The 22,752-nt window shown below is 33.9% G+C and overlaps 3 protein-coding genes and 1 pseudogene across 3 annotated transcripts; 2 read left to right on the top strand and 2 right to left on the bottom strand.

Annotated features, from left to right (window-relative positions):
• Positions 1-3,499: 3,499 nt before the first annotated feature.
• On the bottom strand, positions 3,500-6,003 carry LOC124918588 (squamosa promoter-binding-like protein 6). The gene is made up of 4 exons (XM_047458664.1): positions 5,836-6,003; positions 5,086-5,758; positions 4,882-5,018; positions 3,500-4,234 (listed from the first exon to the last, which is right to left on the bottom strand). The coding sequence occupies exons 2-4, from the start codon at positions 5,529-5,531 to the stop codon at positions 3,537-3,539; spliced, it is 1,281 nt and encodes a 426-aa protein (XP_047314620.1). The 5' UTR covers positions 5,532-5,758; positions 5,836-6,003; the 3' UTR covers positions 3,500-3,536.
• A 2,545-nt stretch (positions 6,004-8,548) lies between these two features.
• Positions 8,549-9,051, top strand: LOC124918586 (secreted RxLR effector protein 161-like). The gene is made up of 2 exons (XM_047458662.1): positions 8,549-8,664; positions 8,727-9,051. The coding sequence occupies exons 1-2, from the start codon at positions 8,549-8,551 to the stop codon at positions 9,049-9,051; spliced, it is 441 nt and encodes a 146-aa protein (XP_047314618.1).
• Positions 9,052-9,073: 22 nt separating this feature from the next.
• LOC124918585 (OVARIAN TUMOR DOMAIN-containing deubiquitinating enzyme 2-like) lies at positions 9,074-13,007 on the top strand. Its single transcript, XM_047458660.1, has 6 exons — positions 9,074-9,296; positions 11,935-11,981; positions 12,066-12,128; positions 12,236-12,354; positions 12,674-12,749; positions 12,888-13,007. The coding sequence occupies exons 1-6, from the start codon at positions 9,074-9,076 to the stop codon at positions 12,942-12,944; spliced, it is 585 nt and encodes a 194-aa protein (XP_047314616.1). The 3' UTR covers positions 12,945-13,007.
• An 857-nt stretch (positions 13,008-13,864) lies between these two features.
• LOC124918584 lies at positions 13,865-18,040 on the bottom strand (annotated as a pseudogene).
• Positions 18,041-22,752: the final 4,712 nt, after the last annotated feature.

Genomic DNA, 22,752 nt, shown 5'->3' with positions numbered 1-22,752 from the left:
GACAAGAAATGTGCAGTGTTCCGTATGCTTCAGCAATAGGCAGTCTGATGTATGCAATGGTATGTACAAGACTGGATATATCTCATGCAGTTGGAGTACTTAGTTGTTTCCTTTCAAATCCCGGTAAGATACACTGGGAAGCGGTTAAGTGGCTAATGAGATATCTTCGAGGGACCTCCAAATACACTTTGTGTTATGGTACTAGAAAGCCACATATTGAAGGGTTTTCTGATTCGGATATGAGTGGTGATATTGACACTATGAGATCGACTTCAAGGTATTTGTTTACCTTTTGAGGAGGAGTTGTATCATGGCAGTCTCGTCTATAAAAATGTATTGCTTTGTCTACTACAGAAGCTAAATATATTGCCATTACTGAATGTTGTAAGGAAATGAGATGGATGAAATAATTGTTAAAAGAAATAAGCATTGCACAAGACAGGTTTGTGGTGTTTAGTGACTCACAAAGTGCTATACATGTGAGCAAGAATCCAAGTTTCTATTCACGTTCAAAACACATCCAAGGAAGGTACCATTGGATCCATGAAGTACTCGAGAAGAAGGAGTTATACTTGGAGAAAGTGCATACAGATGAGAACGGGTCAGATATGATGACAAAGGGCTTGCCAAGAGGCAAGCATGATATATGTTGTGCCAAAGCCGGAATGGTTATGGAAGAAGCGTCACGATGATGAATGTTTATAGCAACATTCTCCCATGGCTCGGAAGGGGGAGAATTGTTAATGTGTTCATTGCCATTGTGGACGGGTTTTAAATTCCGGCTAAACGGGTCAGAGTTTTCTTTTATGAAAACGGGTTAGAGTATAAATACTTTTTTTTGGGTATTTTTCTCATAATATACAGTAAGTTGAGAGAGAGTGAATTATGGATCTAGAGTTTTCTGGTTTCCTTCTTCTTCTTGTTCTTTGGCTGATTTAGAGAGAAAGATTGGGGGAGCCTTTGATTGTGGAGTAGTCCAATCATTCCTAGTGTAATCACTTCTTTCATGTGAGAGTAGTGCATGTAAGTTTCTACTATTGACATTTCTTTGATTTAGTGAAACTTATCCCTCCCGTGGACGTAGGTCGATTTTGACCGAACAACGTATATTGTGTTGTCGTTTATTGCTTTGTGCTATTTCAGTCTTCGTAATCTGTTTATCGTCATAGACGATTTGAAACTGATTTGTTACAGGTTTGATTTCGAAGAAGATCCATAGTTTTGCTGTTGCAAAACCCAACACCCGCCTCTCTCAAGTTGCTTCTTTATGCTTGCGGGAAAAAAACACTGACTGGATTCAATTGTGTTTAACTGAAAATGTGTTTAATAAGATTGTGTTTATGTGGTTGTTTATGCATGTTTGTTCTACATATAAATATATATGGGAATTAACTTGCAAGTGTAATTGATGTAATAAGTTTGTGTTTACAATAATTCTTGTTATACACACTTTTTTAACCTCTAAATTTATAATATCTTAAAATGTTTATTGAACAAATTATTCTAAATATATATAATCTCATTACATTGATTAATATTTAATAATTAAAAATATTGCTTAGTTTGTGTTTTTATAAATAAATAAAATAATAATATATAAATAAATGCTACAAAGTTTATATATTATTATTATTTTAATTCTTTCTTTTAAATTGGTTCAACGACAAATTTAAAAAGAAAAATAAATTGGAATCAAACGGTCTTAGTGGTTTCGTTTTGAAAAAGTTTGAGAATCAAGAGAAAAGGAAAAAAAAAAAACTTTCCTTGAACCGGTGTAAATATTTCAAATCAAGCCGAAGTCCAAATGCATTTCCATTTAATATTTGTTTAAAAAGTAAATTTGAACCCACTCATTCAGTTCAGTCATTCTCTTAGATTGAAGCCCAAATATATGTATATTAATTTAATATTTTTATTCTTTTTGAAACTAATACATTTTCAAAATAAAACTAAAATATAAAATCAAATTCAGCTCAATTTCTTGTTAACAAGGTATCATGTTCTTCTCATCTAATTTGTTAAGAACAATTAATATTTGATTGGTATGTTATTTTGTTTAATTATCATACTCAAATATATTTATGTTTGAGGACGTTTGAATAATTTTATTTATATATTTATTTGAATTAATTTTAAATACATGATGTGATAAAGTTTAATATCATTAAATAAGACAGGTTAGAACCTCTTTTTATCTCAGATAAACTACAAAGCTAAAGGACTGCTATAGATAAAGAAGATTATTTTGAATTTAAAATCAACCTTACATAAATATACCTTTTACATTTCTATCTCAAATTCTTAAAATTTTATTAAATTATGAAAATTTCTGCTCCCTATCGATATTATATTATCACATGAGTAATGATAGACAATAAAATTTGGTGTCATTTTGTTAGAAATGATGGGACAACATTTTGAGTAAATTTAAAAAAGGAATTTTCTCTTATATTAAATTTTAAATCTTATCAAAATGTTGTCACATAATTCTGACACTATTAATGACATCAAATATATGTGAGAGTAAATGAATACTTGTGTCGATTTGTGGGTTAACCTGCCCATAAATTTAAAACGATAAAAAATAAAATAAAATTATATATATATTCAACCTAACAAAACAAGTACAACCCTTTAACCAACTAGGCTAATAAAATTTTATATTTTAAATTCAACGTCAAATTTAATGAACGCGGAATATTTTAACATTATAAATTCAACTTTTTTAACTAACTAATATATATATATATATATATATATATATATATATATATATATATATATATATATAATAAAGCTTAATTTTAAAAGTGTTTGGATTGTCGGGTTGAGAGCTGTAGCTAATTTATATATATAACCGTTTCCATTTCCAATTTTTTCATTCATAATATTATTAATTATTTAATAAATATATATATTATGAATCAGTTAATATATTTTTTTTATTTCTTATCACCATGTATATTGATAAGAATAATATTTTTATTCCTCAACCTCTCTATAATTATAATTATATATTTAAGTTTAAGTTTATGATTTGTATAATTATTTTAATTTTATTGTGGATAAAATGCTTATTTGCATTGGATCTCCTTATTACCACCCATCATGGATAACTATTAAATAAGAACATGTGAATATTCAAAATTACATTCACTTAATAAAAATGTTATTTTAATTTTGTCTACCCAATGAAACACCACAACTTTAAATAAAATATAAGACAAGATTGAATAAATATTATACTTGTGGGAAGCAATGTTTTACTTAGTTGCTCAACTCTGATCTCTAACATGGTTTTGTTGTTTTTTCTTTCTTTTCATGGAATTCTTCTTGTCTTGAATAATTACTATTCCATTTTTGTTGCTATTTTTTCCTTGTTTTAATTTCAATATTATTTAAATAATCAAACAGGTCAAATTTTAGAATTGAACCCACAATTCCATTTTTAATTCCAAACAAAAAAAAAATCAGAAATTTAACACCTAAAAATGGGAAATGAGACTATCAAAGTTTATTTCAATTGCTATGTCATCCTAACACCTAAGGCCATAAAATGAGTCCATTTTCTGCTTCACATGCGTGGACAATTGAAGCAAATCCATGGTGAACCGTCCATCATCACCACAGGGAATGTAATCTTTGGCATTCATCATTTCCGACCCTTGAGAAATCCCTTCCTTAAAGCCCACATTATCAGTACTGTTAATGACAAGCATATGACCCTGGTGATTTCCCTCAATTGAATTAGTGCCAGCAGAACATATATTTTCAGAAGAAACGTCGTTGGTTGGTTGAGAAAATGGAATTCTTGGTGAATGGCTAGAACAAATATGAGAATGAGATGACAGAAGAGAGGGAGCATGACCGGAGGTTGTTGAAAGCCCTCGAACAATCGGTGCTGAATAACCATGAGAAAAGTCTTTGTTTCCTGATGAAATATTCTGGAATGAGATACCGGAGATAGAATTTAAGGCCCCATGATCATGCCCATATAAGTATTTTGCAGTCATCGGATATGCATGGCAATCTTTATCAAACAAATGCGAGAAGGTTAATTCCACATCGGGCTTTCCAATTGTGGGGAAAATTTCAGGCTGCGGGCCACATTCATCTTCGGTTTTTATATGTTTGATCCAGTTGCTTGGATTGTACTTGTGATCATGAGTAATGATGCAACTTGGGGATAAATCTTGACATATAAAAGATGGTGAATTCCATTGAATCCTGTTACCTACACAACTAGCATAATCATATCAGAACTGAAAAATAAAAGAAAATAATACAAATGCAAAGCAATAGTTGGTACAGTAAATCCTCAAGAAACTTAAGCATGAAGAGTTGCAATAACCTTATTTTAAAACAATATTTGATCACAATTTGACTTTTAATTTAGTACTAGAGTTGTTTTCTTAGATTATGATCTAGATTATAACATAATTTTTACACTAATTTGATAAAAAGATATTTTTTTTGTATAAAACTATAGTGTTTTTTTTTCTGAATCATAATCCATATTATTTACTATATCATATTGGATTTTTAAAAACATAATCATGATTCTTTTAGATAAAGTAAATGAACCCAATATATACAACAGATGTGATATGATTCTTTTTGATATCATGATTTTTCATATTAATCATGATATATAAAAATCTACATTTATTATAAGGTGTTTCAAACATCAAAATCATGTTAAAAATAATCAAGATGGATAATGAAATCATGATGATTGTGACAGTTATTATAAGTTTGAAATAGTCTGAATAACATCATCAAAGCAACAAAGAGATATTGGTTTTTCTTGTAAAGTTTAGGAATTTAAATAAGCACTATAATTCACACAAAAAAATGTATATACTTATTACAAACTAGTACCTATATATGAGTGCAATAGTCTTCCATTTCTACCCGGATGGATTCCCATATGAGGTTTCCTTCTACGTTCATTGTGTCCGGCAAGGCGTTTGCGGCAGCTTCTCTTGCCATCGTCAAATTCACCCAACAAATGAAACCTATAAACATGTAATGTAATAAAGAAACAACTCAAAACAGAGTTTAAAGAGGAGATAAGAAACGAACCTGCTGCATTGCTGGCAAAACCTCTGTTCAATGCCATTAACAATAACTTTTGCAGTCTTTGAATGAACCTCACAAACCTTGTGTCGTCTGTAATAGTCTTTAGATGAGGTTAGATCCTTTTTGCAACCATGAACTTGGCAATACTGAGTAAGAGAACTCAAACCCGCCTTAGATTTCTTTGTAGGAAACTCACAAAGCTTCAGATCAATGACCGACGAGTCTAAGCTACTAGATTCAACCACAGATATAGAGCTAGAGAATTTGGAGTTAGACTCATTCTCTTCACTAGAATCAACCCAAGGTTTTTTCTCCACTTCAGAAAAACCCAGTTCCATTAAACACTGGTTCCCAATATTCAGTTCCCATCCCATAAAACCATTTTTATCAGATATAGATTCATCATACACAAAACCCTTCCCTCCGAAGATATAGTTCCAAGACTCCATGAACTTACCAGATTTTGAAATTAGATGAACCAATGACAAATACCTTAACTCAAGCCAACAACTGCAGAATTAAAAGTCATCAACAGAACCCATCATACAATTAAATGATTAATCCATCTGCTGCATAAAGCTTCATCCACGGACCACAGTGAGCTGACAAGAAAGTAGAAAAGGTAAAGGCATAAAAGCTAAATTGTGTGGCCAGATGGTTGAAAGTGAGGAAGCAACTGCGGAAAAGAGAAGTACAGTTAGAGAGAAAAAGTGGGTTAGTGACAGAAAGAAGGAAAAAAATTGGAAAGCAGACCATGAGAGATGGAGAAGGATGGGAGGAGGGTTTTTTTCCTTTGAGTGGAGATCGTTGTAATTATGGGGTGAGAGGTTGGTTCCGTGGTGTGAAGGAGACACGATTTATTGAAAGGAATTTATGGGTCCTCCGTCAATCTTCTTCGTCCCCGGCCCTCCCTCCCCCAACCAAAAAAGGAAAAGGGCCATTTCCACCCTCCCTTTGTCTATTCGCCTCTGTGTGAGGCATTTTGCAGCATTGGGTAAATACCCAGCTAAGATCTTTTCCAAGGCGCAACCCCGACACAACCAAAAGAGTTTGACATCTAATAATTAATAATGAACAATTTAATTAAAGTAACTTAATACAATCTAGATCTTCTTACTGCCGATTTTCATTTTCCCTTTTGCGGACCAATGAAAATACAGAATTATTATTATATTAATAAATCAAAATTATGTTGAAAGGAAGAGGGTTGTGAAAATTATGTTGAAAGGAAGAGAGTTGTGAGTTTAAGTATTGATGTCAGAAAATTTAAAATTATATATCTTTATTGTTGTTAGTGTATATAATATAATAATATATTATATTGATATATTATTATATTATACAATATAATATTTTATATTATTATATTGTCTTTTATATAGGGTATAATTAATTATTAATGGGCTTGAGCTGAATGTATAAACAATTTAGGGTTCTAGTCTAATTACTTTTATATAAGGATTGTTTGTAAAGGTTGAATATACAATACTTAATATTCTTAAGACTTTTTCCTTTTTAGCAAATATCTAATTTCCATAGTTTCATATCTTAATAGCTGTTCTTAGAAAGATCCAATAGCCAAAACCAACATTTGGTATCAGAGTTAGATTTAAGAACATGTTGTCGACAAGATCAATTAGAGATGCGACGACAATGAAGATTGGAAGAGAAGGGAATGTGACGCTCTACTATCCGTTACTCACGAAGAGTAACTACTCGGTGTGGGCATTGAAGATGCAGGCAAACTTACAAGCACAAGGAGTGTGGGAAGCCGTGATGCTCGAAGATGTCGACGAACGGATGGATAGAATGGCTCTCGCCGCCATCTATCAAGCAATCCCTGAGGACGTCCTTCTAATGGTGGCTGAGAAGGATTCCTCCAAGCTAGCGTGGGATACGCTAAAGACAATACATGTTGGAGTGGAGAGAGTTAAGGAGGCAAAATTGCAAACATTGAAGACACAATTTGAGGCAATTCGTATGAAGAATGGGGAATCGGTGGATGATTTCTCCATGAAATTGACATCCATTGTGAGTGGTATCCGCTCGTTAGGAGAGAAGGTGGAGGAGATCTCCGTCGTCAAGAAGTTCCTTAGAGCCTTACCACAAACATACATGCAGATCGTTACAGCGATCAAGCAATTTGGTGACCTCAAGAATATGACCGTCGAAGAGATCGTCGGTCGTCTCAAAGTCCACGAGGAGAGACTTCGCGGATATGGAGACCAAGAGGAGGAGCATCTATTGCTCACGCATGATGAATGGATGTCACGAATGAAGAAAAATGGAGAAGCCGATTTTTCTTCTGGATTATCGAGTCGTAGCGGCAACGGTGGAGATAACCGAGGTCATGGAAAAGGGCAAGGGCAAGGTCAAGGGAGAGGTTGTGCAGAAAGCTCACCACGACAAGAAGATACCAAGTCCCGCAAAGACAAGAGCATAGTGAAGTGTTACGCTTGTCAAAAGTATGGGCACTACGCGTCTAAGTGCCCTAACAATAGGTCTGACGGTGAGGCAAACCTCACTAGCTTCTATGATGAGGAGCCAACATTAATGTTTGCTGAGGTAGTGACGAAAGCTTTGCCCGAAGAAGATGATGCAAACCACGTTAACTTCTATGACGAGGAGCCAGTATTAATGTTTGCTGAGAGAGACGAGAAGACAAATCTTGAAGAGTTCATGCAAGAACCGTCCAAGGAGGAACCAGATGTGGTGTTGTTCAGTAAAGAGAAAATCATGGAGAAACTCCTCGCAAGTGGTGATGAGTATAATCACACCGATGTGTGGTACCTTGACAATGGAGCAAGCAACCATATGAAGGGCCATCGAGAGAAGCTCAATGAGCTCGACGAGAAAATTACCGGAAATGTGAAGTTAGAAGACGGAAGCAAGGCGCACAAATTTTCTAATTCATCTTACGGGGAAATCTATGTGAGTAGAGACGCTATATTCGAGGAGGAGAAGAAGTGGGAGTGGTGCAACAACAACAACAAGCTCGTACAAAATCCCGTGGAGTTCGGAATCCTACGAGATGTCTATGTGGAGGCACAACTAGTAGAGATAGATCTTGATGAATTATTGTTGCTCACCACCGATGAGCTAACAACATATCACGAGGCGGTATTCGAAGAGTCGTGGAATGAAGCTATGAACAAAGAGCTCGAGTCTATCAGGAAGAATAAGACATGGGAGCTCACCGACTTATCACCTGGTCATAAGACCATCGAGTTAAAGTGGCTTTTCAAGTTGAAAAAGAGACAGCGAAGACAACATCTTCAAGCACAAAGCGAGATTGGTAGCAAAAGGCTATGTGCAGAAATAATGCAATGATTTTGAGGAGAACTTTGCACCAGTGGAGAAACATTACACAGTCATGTTAATTCTTGGTATCGAGGTGGACCAGAAGAAAGATAGCATTAAGGTAAAGCAGGAAGCTTATGCGAAGAAGGTGTTGAAATAATTTGTAATGGAGAATTGTAACTCGAGCAAGTATCCTATGGAAGCAAAGTTGCAGCTCAGAAATGATGTGGAAGGAAGTTTAGTGGATCCGAAGGAGTATAGGCGTATTATCGGGTGTCTCAGGTACTTGACGCACACTCGACCCAATATCTCTTATGTAGTTGATATAGCGAGTCGATACATAGAGAAGCCTACCACTCTAACCAACAGGCAGTAAAACGTATTCTTCGTTACGTGAAAGGAACGACGAATTATGAGATTCAGTTAAGAAGAGGACGAGAAGTTGAAGAACTCGTTGGTTTTACTTACAGCGACCTAGCCGGTGACACAGACGACAGAAAAAGTACTAGAGGGATGGTGTTTTATCTTAACAGGAATCTGATCACGTGGCAATCTCAGAAGCAACGAACTGTTGCTTTGTCTTCATGTGAGGCGGAGTTTATGACAACTACTGTAGCGTCGTGCCAAGGCCTATGGATGCGAGCCGAGGCCGGTAACCCTCTATGTTGAAAACAAGTCCGCAATAACATTAATGAAGAACCCAGTGTTTCATGGACGTAGCAAATACATCGACACTCTGTTCCATTTTATCCATGAATACGTCGAGAATCGACAGAACAATGTAGAGTTCGTAAGCACTAGAGAACAACGTGCAAACATTCTCACTAAGGCACTAGCAAGAGTCAAATTTGCAGAGATGCGAGAGCTGCTCAACTCGAAGAATCTCGAAACAAATCAAGATTATGGGGGAGATTGTGAGTTTAAGCATTGATTGTCAGAAAATTTAAAGTTGTAGGCCTTTATTGTTGTTAGTGTATATAATATAATAATATATTATATTGATATATTATTATATTATACAATATAATATATAATATTATTATATTGTTTTTTATACCATTAGGGTATAATTAATTATTAATGGGCTTGGGCCTGTATGTATAAGCAATTTAGGGTTCTAGTCTAATTACTCCTATATAAGGATTGTTTGTAAAGGTTGAATATACAACACTTAAGATTCTTAAGACTTTTTCCTCTTTATCAAATATCTATTTTCTAGAGTTTCATATCTTCAAAGCTGTTCTTAGAAAGATCCAATAGTCAAAGCCAACAAGAGAGAACCCGAAACCCGAATTCAATTCTGGGTTCAGTGCAAACGCCGTTAAACGGAATGTAGAGATACAGTATTGAGTGAAATATACTTCTCTCTAGGTGCCATGTAAAACAGAATGTAGAGATACAGTATTGAGTGAAACATACTTCTCTCCAGGCGCCATGTAAAACGTGAAGCATACTTCACTTCAATTAGTTTATATGCATAGAGGTTCATGTAAAACCTCCAACACATCAATGTAAAGACATTTTAGCGTTCAAGTAAAACCCTTTATTCATTCATGTATATAAACCCATTGGAGAATGTGGAGAGACTGTTTACAGTGAAACATACTTCACTCCAAGCGCCATGTAAAACGAAAGTGAAACATACTTCGCTTTAAGCGCCATGTAAAATGGAAATGAAGCATACTTCACTTAAAGCGACATATAAAACAGAAGTGAAGCATAATTCGCTCCAAGCGCCATGTAAAACGGAAGTGAAGCATACTTCACTTCAAACGCCCAAAACAGGAGTGAAACATACTTCTCTAGGTGCCATATAAAATAGAATGTAGAGATACAATATTGAGTGAAGCATACTTCTCTCCAGGCGCCATGTAAAAAGTGAAGCATACTTCACTTCAAATCGTTTATATGTCTAGAGGTTCATGTAAAACCTTCAACACATCAATGTAAAGACATTTTAGCGTTCATGTAAAAATATTTATTCATTCATGTATGTAAACCCATTGGAGAATGTGGAGAGACTGATTTCAGTGAAGCATACTTCACTCCAAGCGCCATGTAAAACGGAAGTGAAGCATACTTCACTTTAAGCGTCATGTAAAACGGAAGTGAAGCATACTTCACTTTAAGCGACATATAAAACAGAAGTGAAGCATACTTCGCTCCAAGCGCCATGTAAAACGGAAGTGAAGAATACTTCACTTCAAGCGCCATGTAAAACAGAAGTGAAGCATACTTCTCTCCAGGTGCCATGTAAAACAGAATGTAGAGATACAATATTGAGTGAAGCATACTTCTCTTCAAGCGCCATGTAAAAAGTGAAGCACACTTAACTTCAATTAGTTTATATTCCTAGAGGTTCATGTAAAACCTCCAAAATATCAATGTAAAGACATTTTAGTGTTAATGTAAAAATAGTTATTCATTCATGTATGTAAACTCATTGGAGAATGTGGATAGACTGTTTTTAGTGAAGCATACTTCACTCCAAGCGCCATGTAAAACGGAAGTGAAGCATACTTCACTTTAAGCGCCATGTAAAACGGAAGTGAAGCATACTTCACTTTAAGCGACATATAAAACAGAAGTTAAGCATACTTCGCTCCAAGCGCCATGTAAAACGGAAGTGAAGCATACTTCACTTCAAGCGCCATGTAAAACAGAAGTGAAACATACTTCACTTCAAGCGCCATGTAAAACAGAAGTGAAACATACTTCACTTCAATTAGTTTATATGCCTAGAGGTTAATGTAAAACCTCCAACACATCAGTGTAAAGAAATTTTAGCATTCATGTAAAAACATTTATTCATTCATGTATGTAAACCCAATTGAGAATGTGGAGAAACTGTTTTCAGTGAAGCATACTTCACTCCAAGCTCCATGTAAAACGGAAGTGAATCATACTTCACTTTAAGCGACATATAAAACAGAAGTGAAGCATACTTCGCTCCAAGCGCCATGTAAAATGGAAGTGAAGCATACTTCACTTCAAGCGCACATATTAAGGTATAAAACAAATTTTCCCGCTGCAAATTCTTTTATAATAATATATATATATATAAACCCTAATATCATTTTATATTATAAAAACTGCCTTCCCATTCATCTCTCTTTCTTCAAGCTTCTGCCTCCTTTCATGGCAATTCGAATCTGGCTCACCGTCTACCAGAATTTTTTTTATCAAGAAGATCGAAAATCAGTCTAAAAAATGGTACGTACACCAAAATCGTTAAGTTTTCTTTGTATTTATGAAACCTTAGGATTACGTACGCACAATGAGGTCGTTATTTCCTTCATATTTAGGAAACCCTACTCCGAAAATGTCACGTTAAATGAAAATCCTTCGTATTTAGGAAAACCTACTTAGGGTTAGGTTTAATTACGGTTTTGTATATTATTTCCATGAAACCCTAGTTACTGATGTAGGAAAAACTTATTTTTGTTATTAACGAAACATATTTTTTGAATGTGTAGGCAACAAACAACAAAATCGTCCCAAACACTATAGGCAAAGAATGAATTTTTTGCCTCAGTTAAATATCTATTGAAGATAAAGTATACGACATCCAAATCACAAGATGTGATTTGTATGGACAGGTGAATGTTTGGTTATGTATTTGACATGCAGGAAGGCTTAGGGGGTGTATTATTGATATCATCTTCATGGTTTTTTTTTGGCAGGAAAAGAACAATCGACAGAGAGTGATGTTGATTTATGATGGACTGCACTATGATGCTTTGGCTGTATGCGCTCTCTCTCTATATGTATATATTTATATGACTAGTACTCTCTTCCCCTCCCACAATGGGCAAATATGTGCGCGCTTGTAATTATTGGACTGGATCAACAGATGTCACCCGCTGAAGGAGCACTAGAGGAGTTTGATCAGACAATATTTCTAGTTTATAAGGATAGAACAATTGGAGCAGTTGAAAAGCTGGCTCTGAATTTTGTCAAAGAACAACAAAGGTAATGGATTAGGTTTGACAGAAAGAAGCATTGTGTTATTGATCATTATTGAATGTTGTTCCTATAAAAGTGCAATATATATTTGCTGACCTCGAGCTGGTAAGAACTTAACGTTTCAAATGCTTATCCTCTAGGGAGGCCTAGTTGGTGTGGTATTTTTTGACCTACTTGATCTAATTTATTTGATTGATCTATCGAGCTTGGTTAATGATTGGAATGATAAAATTATAACTAGGTTTGGTTTGGTCTGGTCTGGTTCAATATTTGGTGTTAACTAGCATGCATGGTAAGTAATTCACTCGATGAGTTACTTATGTAGGAAAAGAAGTTTCACCAACACAGCCAACTTCACTTTGCGATGCGGGGTTTGCCAGATTGGAGTCATTTGCCACAAGGTAATTCTCCTCCTCCCCCTTCCCCTTGTATGCCAAAAATTTCTTACACTATTATTTTGAAAGGTAATCTCCATAATAAAAAAAGTCATAATGTGGATTCTCTTGTGGTGGTGGATGTGGAAATAAATTAAAATGCAGGAGGCTGTGGACCATGCACATGCAACAGGACATGCGAATTTTCAAGAATACAAGTGATGATGATATGTTAAACAAGAAAGAAAAAAACTTACAGTTTAATTTATATGAGACCAATTAAGAAGTAGTAGCATGCAGAAACAATTTGATCTCAAATTCTTTGGTTTGGTTTGGTTGGGGGGATTTGTTGTATCATTGGAGGGTTTAGATAAACTGTATCATAGCCCATTGAATTGTATTTTATTGTCATGATAATAATAATGACCATTTTTCACCCATACATACAGATTGAGATCAGCTCAGACTTCTTCTTGATCCAATAATAGGGCTTTACTTGTAGTAGTATAAGGACCATTTTAGGCTCTCTGTTTGGATAGATGCTCATAAGCCCACAAAATTCTCTATTGTTTTTTTTAGGGTAGAAATCTCACAAATTTTATTACACAAGATGCAAGATTAGATGAACAAGCATTTCATGCACAGTTTGATTGCATATGCTTCTGTGAGATTGTCTTGAAGAGAAGGATTTTGCCTTTATTGTTAGCAAATGATAATGTAGTGTGATCCTTGGATGAAAGGTTTGTACGAGGAGTAAAATGGCATGTGAATAATAAATAATAAATGCCTTGATAGAAATTTAGTCTCATACTTGGGTACTTTTCTCACCCCCAAAAATAAATGTATCCATAATAATAATAACCAACCAGTCATCAATCAATCTTATATTAATAATAATCAATGGTTTTACTCGTACATCCATACAAAATTAGCTATAGCATTTTTCAATTTTTCTATTATTAACTAATAGACATGGAGGCTCCTATCGACCCAATAACAAGTCATATTTCTTACAGACTTATGGATGCAATATAAATATTTTACCCCCAAAACAACACAAATTTTGGACTTCTCATCCTCCTCAACAACAGCAAGAAGTTGCTAAACTGTAGGGGAGAGTATTTTTCTTCATTTCTAGATACTTAGTTGTCTTTGCAGTTTATAGAGTAGCTAGAGGACAATTGAGATTGTGACGTCTGAAAGAACTCAAAGGGTGTCCCCGACCCTAGAGATCTTCTTGTGGCATTTGGGGAATCTGACAGCAGCGGTTCGTAAACTGGGTTTTTGTTGTTCTTCGCCTGTGACGTTATTATACTCAAAGGTGTCATATCTTTCTCATTTGTTGCTCTTCCCTGAGGAGCCTCTATTATACTTCCAAGGGACAATATCGGCCCTCCTAACCTCTCTGCCTACTGAAGAACATTAATCTTACTCGGTCTGTATGTGTATCTTAAATACTTCAACGCAAGCACTGGACCCATTACTACTCCAACTATCAACTGAAATACGCCCCCAATCATCTTATAACTTCAATAATAATAATATTATATATTTTAACAAAATGACCCTTTAATCATTTCCAAGACTTACCCCAATGCTTATCCAATAAGATGGCTGTCTACAGAGGCGGAACATTATGGTATACATCCCCGACGAAGGAATAACACTAACAATCCAGTTTATCACATAGAACCTAACAAGATTTCCTCATACCGCCAAATGTTGCAATGTTGTGAAGGAGCTACCAAAGAAAAATTATTCAATCATCATTACAAGATTAAATAACTAATTATCTTCTGTTCAAAATGAAATAAAAAAGTAACCCAGGTCCCTATAATAACTTACTTGGTCTCGATTGCAACTACAAAAGCTTGTAGCCAAATACACCCAGATAGTGCCACCATTGACACTTCCTCCATTTTGCTTTTTTCAGAAGCATACGCATGCAACATAATCACAAAACCCACATACTGTTTAGAAAAACAAGAGCTTGTTTAATAAGGCTGGTAAAAAATTGTCATAAAAGTATAAAAAAGGAACGGATAGACAGAATGTTCTACTTCAAAAATGGCATTTATGACACTATCCATAATGTTTTGCTTTGTTTAAGAAACCTGAGGAGCAGTAGATGTTAACCAAATGAACTTTTAGTCTTGGTGTGTACAAATTATATTTATCCACAAAATACAACAATACATCATACAAACTGATCATATCTTACAGTGAATGAGTTTAGACCATTTAGAAACACTTCGTGGAGCTGGAACTGTGTCTTAGTTTGGACTTGGATGGAAAACATTAACAAATTTGTGAATATATGTCTAATTAAGTAATGTTCCATAACATTAACTCATCTAAATCAAAATCCGGACAAGACCTTGACAAAATCAATGTTTCCAAGGAAATTTATCGATGCTTTTTCGTCCAACCTCATACCCAACCAACTCTAGATCAAGCTCCAGAAAGGCAAAAGTGTTTCCAAATGGGCAAAAATCTACGACCCTAATTGATTAAAAATTACAAAGATCTTCAAAACAGTAACTAAAAAGAAATTAATTAAGGATGTAATCCCTATTACAATTATGGATCATAAATTAGTTATTAGCACCAAAGTTGATCTTCTTCTAATTAGTTAAGGACATACTCTCTTATCACTATAACTTGTTTCGGATTTCTTATTGGGCAATGATTCCTGGCTTCCTATATTAATACATCAAAATATATCTAAAAGCTCCCAAAAGAAATAGAATAAGTAAATTGTATTAAGTCCATCTTAGCTAGAAAATGGACACCTATATATCAATGACTTTAACAATAGAAGCTCTCTGGTTAATTGATATGATATGATGGGGACTATGTAACTAAGCTACATAACATAGATTTACTGCACCCCCAAATTGCCTACATCATTTAGAAATACCAGGAATGCTTTCTTGCATCAGCAATACTACTATGCAATGCAAAACAACACCTTCAACTCCTTACTAACAATGCTTGACATGTGAGCCTACCTTGATAGCCTCACACCACAATAATTGCACTAAAATGTTAAGTATCCCAATTCTGAAAGCATTATATGTGCAGATGCATCAGATTTACTTCCACAAAGATGAAACAAATTCATCCTTAATTAGTTTCCTTTCAGTTAACAAAAAAGGATTATAAATTCACGTCCCAAATAAGAATTTCCCCAAGCATAAATGATAAGAAGATGGTAAGAGCGTAGCAGAGATTAACTGCAAAAATGACATGGAAAACAATTATATGTTGTCAAGACCATACCCTAGGTTCCGAATTTGTTATTCTCATTGTAAGCAACACTCTCTCTAAGCTTCTACGAACTTCATCTCCAGTCTTGCCATTAATTAAAAGAAGCTGGCCTTTGGGTTCTGCAAACAAGAAAGGAAGACAAGAAGTGTCCTATTATTACAGCTGATAACAAGATGTAGAACGCAAAGAGTTCCCTGAAATTTAGTTGCATATATTCCCACAAAATTATATATACATGTTTTTTTGCAATATTCAGCTTATACAACATATTAATTACAGGACATGAGCAATTCCCGAATTCAAACATACAACAAAACAAATAGAAATGTAGATATATTCTATCTAACTCATGATCCTCATTTTGAAAATTAATTGCGCATGTTTCTGATCAGTCGATATAATGAGGAATGACGTCATAATGAAATATCAAAGATGTCACTGGTTATTTTGGTAGTTGATTAAAAATAAACTAAAATGACTAGATCTACAGAGAGGGAGAAATGAAAACAAAGATAAACTAGCTTTCTTTGATTCCCCACAAATATTGAGGACAATCTCACGCTGTTATTTTTCTTTTGAGCATGAAAAAACAAGTCACTATAGGTGGTTGTAGTCACGGATTCAAATAATTATACTTTCAATACAACTAGATTATTTTTCTTTTCACATATTTCTTACCTGTTTTTCTTTATAATATTTAAAAGAAAAGGTCTGAAACGTATGAAAAAAAAGAATCTAGATGTAATGAAGGTATTACTACGTGAAACAAAGTCATCCATCGACATATTCCTTAACTTATTTTGAATACCTTCCTAATCAATAATAGAACATAGTATCTGAAGTGTTGATATCTTGATATTTCATGGTTTCCCATATTTAGTTTTTGTTTGTTTGTTTGAGAAAAGTCCATTCATAGAATGACAAAGAGGTCATTTAAGCATAACGACTTAAGCATATCTTGAGAGTTGAGGGAAATAAAAATATTTACGAAATAGTTTTCATATTTAGTGGACCTTATTTAATAGATAATTATAAAATTGCATGTCATATACTCCTTTTTCCAGCTCAAAATTGAGTAACCTTAAAGCTTGTGTCCAAGTTATATATTGCATCGACTCCTCAAGCATTGTCTATCAAGATAATATACCTGCAGACTATACACAATATTATTATATTTTGGACTACTTTTGTTCTTCTATTTGATATAAAAAGATAAAGACTCTTAGTAGCACAAAGAAGTAAGCAGGCAATAAAAAACCTCACGGGGTCAAGGCTTAAGTTCTCATGCAGATGAATCTTTTTGAATAAAAATAAACTTCAACTTGGAATATGGCATTATATATGGAGTATTTTTCGTGTCTCCAGTTAACTTAATCATCAAACCTGGGGAAACAAAATTTCATGAAAGAGCAATATGTATAGTAGTATTCTGCTTATCTCCAGTTAGCATCCAAAAATTTATCCCAACTTTCCTGAGTGTCTCAATTGTCTCTGGTACGCCATCCTGGAAAGGCAGATAAATATGAATTAAGATATATCTAGTTATGTCTAGATCACATCAGACAAACAAGGAATACATAGATGCTAAGATAAATGATGTTAAATGATGCAATTTCAGATACCCATAGACCATCTTCTATTGCAACAACCCCAAGGATTTCAAAGTTCTTCTCTAATCTTTGGTATATTTCAGCCACTTTCCACTACACGAAGCAGCAAAATAAATTATCAGCAAGAAACATACAATTCATGTAGACATATGAAGATATATGTTTATATTTGATAAAAAATATGAAATAGAAGAAGGAAGAAAAATAAATGAAAGTTGTAGTGAGTATACTTAGTTCTCTATCTACCAATGAACTATTTTCTTCTTTAAAAACTAAAGACCATTCGATGTATTCATCTTCTTCTAGTTCACGCTAAGCCAGGCATAATGTTCTTAGTCCTTGTTGTGCATAATGTTCAACAACTTCAGCAAAATTTTGTGTTTGTTGCTTTGTCATTTGTTCCGGTGTAGGATGCACAATAACATGGATAATATCCATATTAATGTGTTTCATGATGCTATAGGTATATAAAAATCCCATAAAAGGCCACAATATTCGGGTGTTGTAGCTTCGAGAGAATATTAGCTTCAGTCTAGAATTCTGTTGTCGGTTGACAATTATGGAATGGTTAGTATGTAAATATCAATCTTCCTAATTAAACGGACTTAAGAACAAAGATAAATAATTTAAAGACAAAATTTGATCCTAAATTTACATAGGGATGAGAAGCATAACTATGTCTGTTTTTACAATATATTTTTTAACGAGTGTGAGCCGACATTGTACTTGTTAAAAATACGAGAAGATCGTTTAGAGTTTTACCTTCTTAACAACACATACAGCTTCATCTAGACACTTTAAGAAGACGATTAAAAACATAAAAGAAGATGAACACTCTCTTATAGATATGGTTTACCTGAATTTACAAAGATGAGACAAAAACTCGACGAGCGATTTCTAACAGAGAAATCGCATATGTACAACAACGAATCACTACACACTTCAGGAGATCCAATGTTGCATTAACATCATCCCAAAGACCACAAAGAACCTTCGACGTCATCCCCATCAAATGTCATTTTGCGAGAAGATTGTAGAGGAGAATACTTTATCTTCAATAGATAATTGATTGGGGCAAAAAAATCATTCTTTGACTATAGTGTTTGGGACTATTTCGTTGTTTGTTGCCTGCACATTCAAAAAATATGCTTCGTTAATAACAAAAATAAGTTTTTCCTATATCAGTAACTAGGGTTTCGTGGAAATAATATACAAAACTGTAATTAAACCTAACCCTAAGTAAATTTTCCTAAATACGAAGGATTTTTATTGAACGTGATATTTTCGGAGTAGGGTTTCCTAAATATGAACGAAATAATAACCTCATTGTGCATACGTAATCCTAGGGTTTCATAAATACAAAGAAAATTTAACAATTTTGGTGTACGTACCATTTTTTAGACTGATTTTTGATCTTCTTGACAAAAAAAAATTTTGGTAGACGGGGAGCTGGATTCGAATCCCCATGAAAGGAGGCAGAAGCTTGAAGAGAGAGAGAGAGATGAATCGGAAGAAAGTTTTTATAATATAAAATAATATTAAGGTTTATATATATATATTATTATAAAAGAATTTGCAGCGGGAAAATTTATTATATGCCTAATATGTGCGCTTGAAGTGAAGTATGTTTCACTTCCATTTTACATGGCGCTTGGAGCGAAGTATGCTTCACTTCTGTTTTATATGTCGCTTAAAGTGAAGTATGCTTCACTTCCGTTTTACATGGCGCTTAAAGTGAAGTATGCTTCACTTCCGTTTTACATGGCGCTTGAATTGAAGTATGCTTCACTGAAAACAGTCTCTCCACATTCTCCAATGGGTTTACATACATGAATGAATAAATGTTTTTACATAAACGCTAAAATGTCTTTACATTGATGTGTTGGAGGTTTTACATGAACCTCTAGGCATATAAACTAATTGAAGTGAAGTATGCTTCTCTTCTATTTTACATGACACTTGAAGTGAAGTATGCTTCACTTCTGTTTTACATGGCGCTTGAAGTGAAGTATGCTTCACTTCCGTTTTAAATGGCGCTTGGAGCGAAGTATGCTTCACTTCTATTTTATATGTCGCTTGAAGTGAAGTATGCTTCACTTCCATTTTACATGGCGCTTGGAGCGAAGTATGCTTCACTTCTGTTTTATATGTCGCTTAAAGTGAAGTATGCTTCACTTCCATTTTACATGACGTTTAAAGTGAAATATGCTTCACTTCCGTTTTACATGGCGCTTAGAGTGAAGTATGCTTCACTGAAAACACTCTCTCCACATTCTCCAATGGGTTTATATACATGAATGAATAACTGTTTTTGCATGAACGCTAAAATGTCTTAAAATTGATGTGTCAGAGGTTTTACATGAACCTATAGGCATATAAACTAATTGAAGTGAAGTATGCTTCACTTTTTACATGGCGCTTGAAGAGAAGTATGTTTTACTCAATATTGTATCTCTATATTCTGTTTTACATGGCACTTGGAGAGAATATGCTTCACTTCTGTTTTACATGACGCTTGAAGTGAAGTATGCTTCACTTCTATTTTACATGGTGCTTGGAGCGAAGTATGCTTCACTTCTGTTTTATATGTTGCTTAAAGTGAAGTATGTTTCACTTCCATTTTACATGACGCTTGGAGTGAAGTATGCTTCACTGAAAACAGCCTCTCCACATTCTCCAATGGGTTTACATACATGAATAAATAAATGTTTTTATACGAATGCTAAAATGTCTTTACATTGATGTGTTGGAGGTTTTACATGAACCTTAGGCATATAAACTAATTGAAGTGAAGTATGCTTCACTTTTTACATGGCGCCTGGAGAGAAGTATGTTTCACTCAATAATGTATCTCTACATTCTGTTTTACATGGAACCTGGAGAGAAGTGTGCTTTACTCAATACTGTATCTCTACATTCCGTTTAACGGCATTTGTGCTGAACCTAGAATTGAATCCGGGTTCCGGGTTCTCTCTCTTCCTTTCAACCTAACTTTGATTTATTAATATAATAATAATCCTGCATTTTGATTGGTCCGCAATAGGGGAACAGAAAAATCGGTAGCAGAAGATCTGGTTCCAACTTAATAATGTACATTATTAGTATCACACACACACTCACATACATATATATATATATATATATATATATATATATATTGGAGAGGTAAATCAAGCTCTCTCCGAAATGATCCTCGTTATTATATGTATTTTCTCTTTCTTATATATATATATATATATATTTCTCTCTTCATTTATCTTTATTAATTAATTGTTATATATATATGGCCCAATTACCTATTGGGACTCGAACTTTGAGCATTTTTACTATATGTGGCTCGAACTTTGATTTGAGCCATATGGGGCTCGAACTATCAAAGTTTTGCCCATTTGGGGCTTTTTAATAAACGGACGTTATGCCCGTTAATTTAATATGACATGGAATTTTTAATAAAAAAAATATATGCCAGTTGTAACTTGCACCCACAACCACACAAAAAGAACAAAAAAAATCTCATTCCTATTAGTCTTTCTCTCTCTTCTTTGTTTTCATTGTCCATCATTTCTTTCTTGGCCAGCCTTTCTTTCTTCATCTTCTTCAGTAACTAATCCGTTCAATCAGGGAATTGTGTGAATTTTCCATGAAATATTACGACTAACTATTCCGAAAATGAAGGTTAGTATTCTTTACTTGTGTCCCTCTCTCAATTTAGGGTTTGATTTGGAAATATTGAACACGTGTTTTAAGGTTTACAACGATCGATTCGTATTTTAGGTTTTACAAATTGTTTGATTAAAAATCATTTTTTCCTTTTTAGCTCAGATGAGATTTATTTGAAACACTATTTTAGGAGAGGAAATCTTTTCAGCAGGAAGAACTTATGAGGTCTGGTTCATTGCTGGTTAGGTTTATATTAGAATCCTAAAAACTCATTGTTTGTTTGAGGATATGTAACCATTTCCGTGTTATTTATTTTGAAAGGGCCTTAACTGATGAAAATTTATCCCATGACCTGTTCCCATATAAATTATACAAGAATTCTTAGGAACACTTTGGTCTCTGCAAAGTATGTTGCAATGAAATTCCATAATAGAATACTAACCTTCGTTGTCAGAATAGTTAGTCGTAATATTTTATGGAAGATTCACACAATTCTCTGATTGAACGGATTAGTTACTGAATAAGATAAAGAAAGAAAGACCGGCCAAAAAGAAATGAAGAACAATGAAAACAAAGAAGAGATGAAGAGAGAGAAAGACTAATAAGAATGAGATTTTATTTTGTTCTTTTTATGTGGGTGTGGGTGCAAGTTACAGCTGGCATATATTTTTTTTTATTAAAAATGCCATGTCATATTAAATTAACGGGCATAACCTCCGTTTATTAAAAAGCTTCAAATTGGCAAAACTTTGATAGTTCGAGCCATATATGGCTCAAATCAAAGTTCGAGCCTCATATTATAAAAATGCTCAAAGTTATATATATATATATATATATAAATATATTTTCTTAATTCTATTATGAAGTTTTATCATTAATTATTTTATGTGGGTTACTCTTTTATATATATATATATATATATATATATATATATATTAATATATATATATACTTTTATATATGTATATATTAATATTTTTTATTAATTATTTTAAAAATTAAACCTAATAATGCTCATCTAAAATATTATATATATTTGTTGGGTTAAATTATTTTGACTTAAGTGTTGAAATAATTTAACCATTGAGATTTTGATGATGAAATGACTTATGAGTTTTGATGCAGGTGTATCGAAATAATATTTCATAAGACTTGGCTCTAATGAGGGTCATTAGACCAATTTTGGCATTAGATGCACAGAATTAGACGTGCAGTCTAACTCAGCGGAGTTAGACGTGCAGTCTAATGAATGCACAGAATTAGACGTGCAGTCTAACTCGTGGAGTTAGACGTGCAGTCTAATAGATATCGGAATTAGACGTGCAGTCTAACTCAGCGGAGTTAGACCTGCAGTCTAATGTATTTGGAATTAGACATGTAGTCTAATTTATAAGGAGTTAGACGTGTAGTCTAATGTATACGGAGTTAGACGTGCAGTCTAACTTAGCGAAGTTAGACGTGAAGTCTATTGAAATGTGAAAGTGATACGT

This window comes from Impatiens glandulifera, unplaced genomic scaffold (genome assembly GCF_907164915.1).
Source record: "Impatiens glandulifera unplaced genomic scaffold, dImpGla2.1, whole genome shotgun sequence".
NCBI lineage: Eukaryota > Viridiplantae > Streptophyta > Magnoliopsida > Ericales > Balsaminaceae > Impatiens > Impatiens glandulifera.
Note: the sequence above shows the minus strand (reverse complement) of the source record. Positions and strands in the feature narration are given on the sequence as shown.

Coding starts and splice junctions, on each gene's coding strand:
- LOC124918588 (XM_047458664.1), bottom strand. CDS start 5,531: ATGGAGTCTTGGAACTATATCTTCGGAGGGAAGGGTTTTGTGTATGAT. Junction 5,019..5,085: donor TTTTGCCAGCAATGCAGCAG/GTTCGTTTCTTA, acceptor ACATGTTTATAG/GTTTCATTTGTTGGGTGAAT. Junction 4,235..4,881: donor ACTATTGCACTCATATATAG/GTACTAGTTTGT, acceptor CTAGTTGTGTAG/GTAACAGGATTCAATGGAAT.
- LOC124918586 (XM_047458662.1), top strand. CDS start 8,549: ATGGAGAATTGTAACTCGAGCAAGTATCCTATGGAAGCAAAGTTGCAG. Junction 8,665..8,726: donor CGTATTATCGGGTGTCTCAG/GTACTTGACGCA, acceptor GTCGATACATAG/AGAAGCCTACCACTCTAACC.
- LOC124918585 (XM_047458660.1), top strand. CDS start 9,074: ATGAAGAACCCAGTGTTTCATGGACGTAGCAAATACATCGACACTCTG. Junction 11,982..12,065: donor GATGTGATTTGTATGGACAG/GTGAATGTTTGG, acceptor TTTTTTTGGCAG/GAAAAGAACAATCGACAGAG. Junction 12,129..12,235: donor TGCACTATGATGCTTTGGCT/GTATGCGCTCTC, acceptor CTGGATCAACAG/ATGTCACCCGCTGAAGGAGC.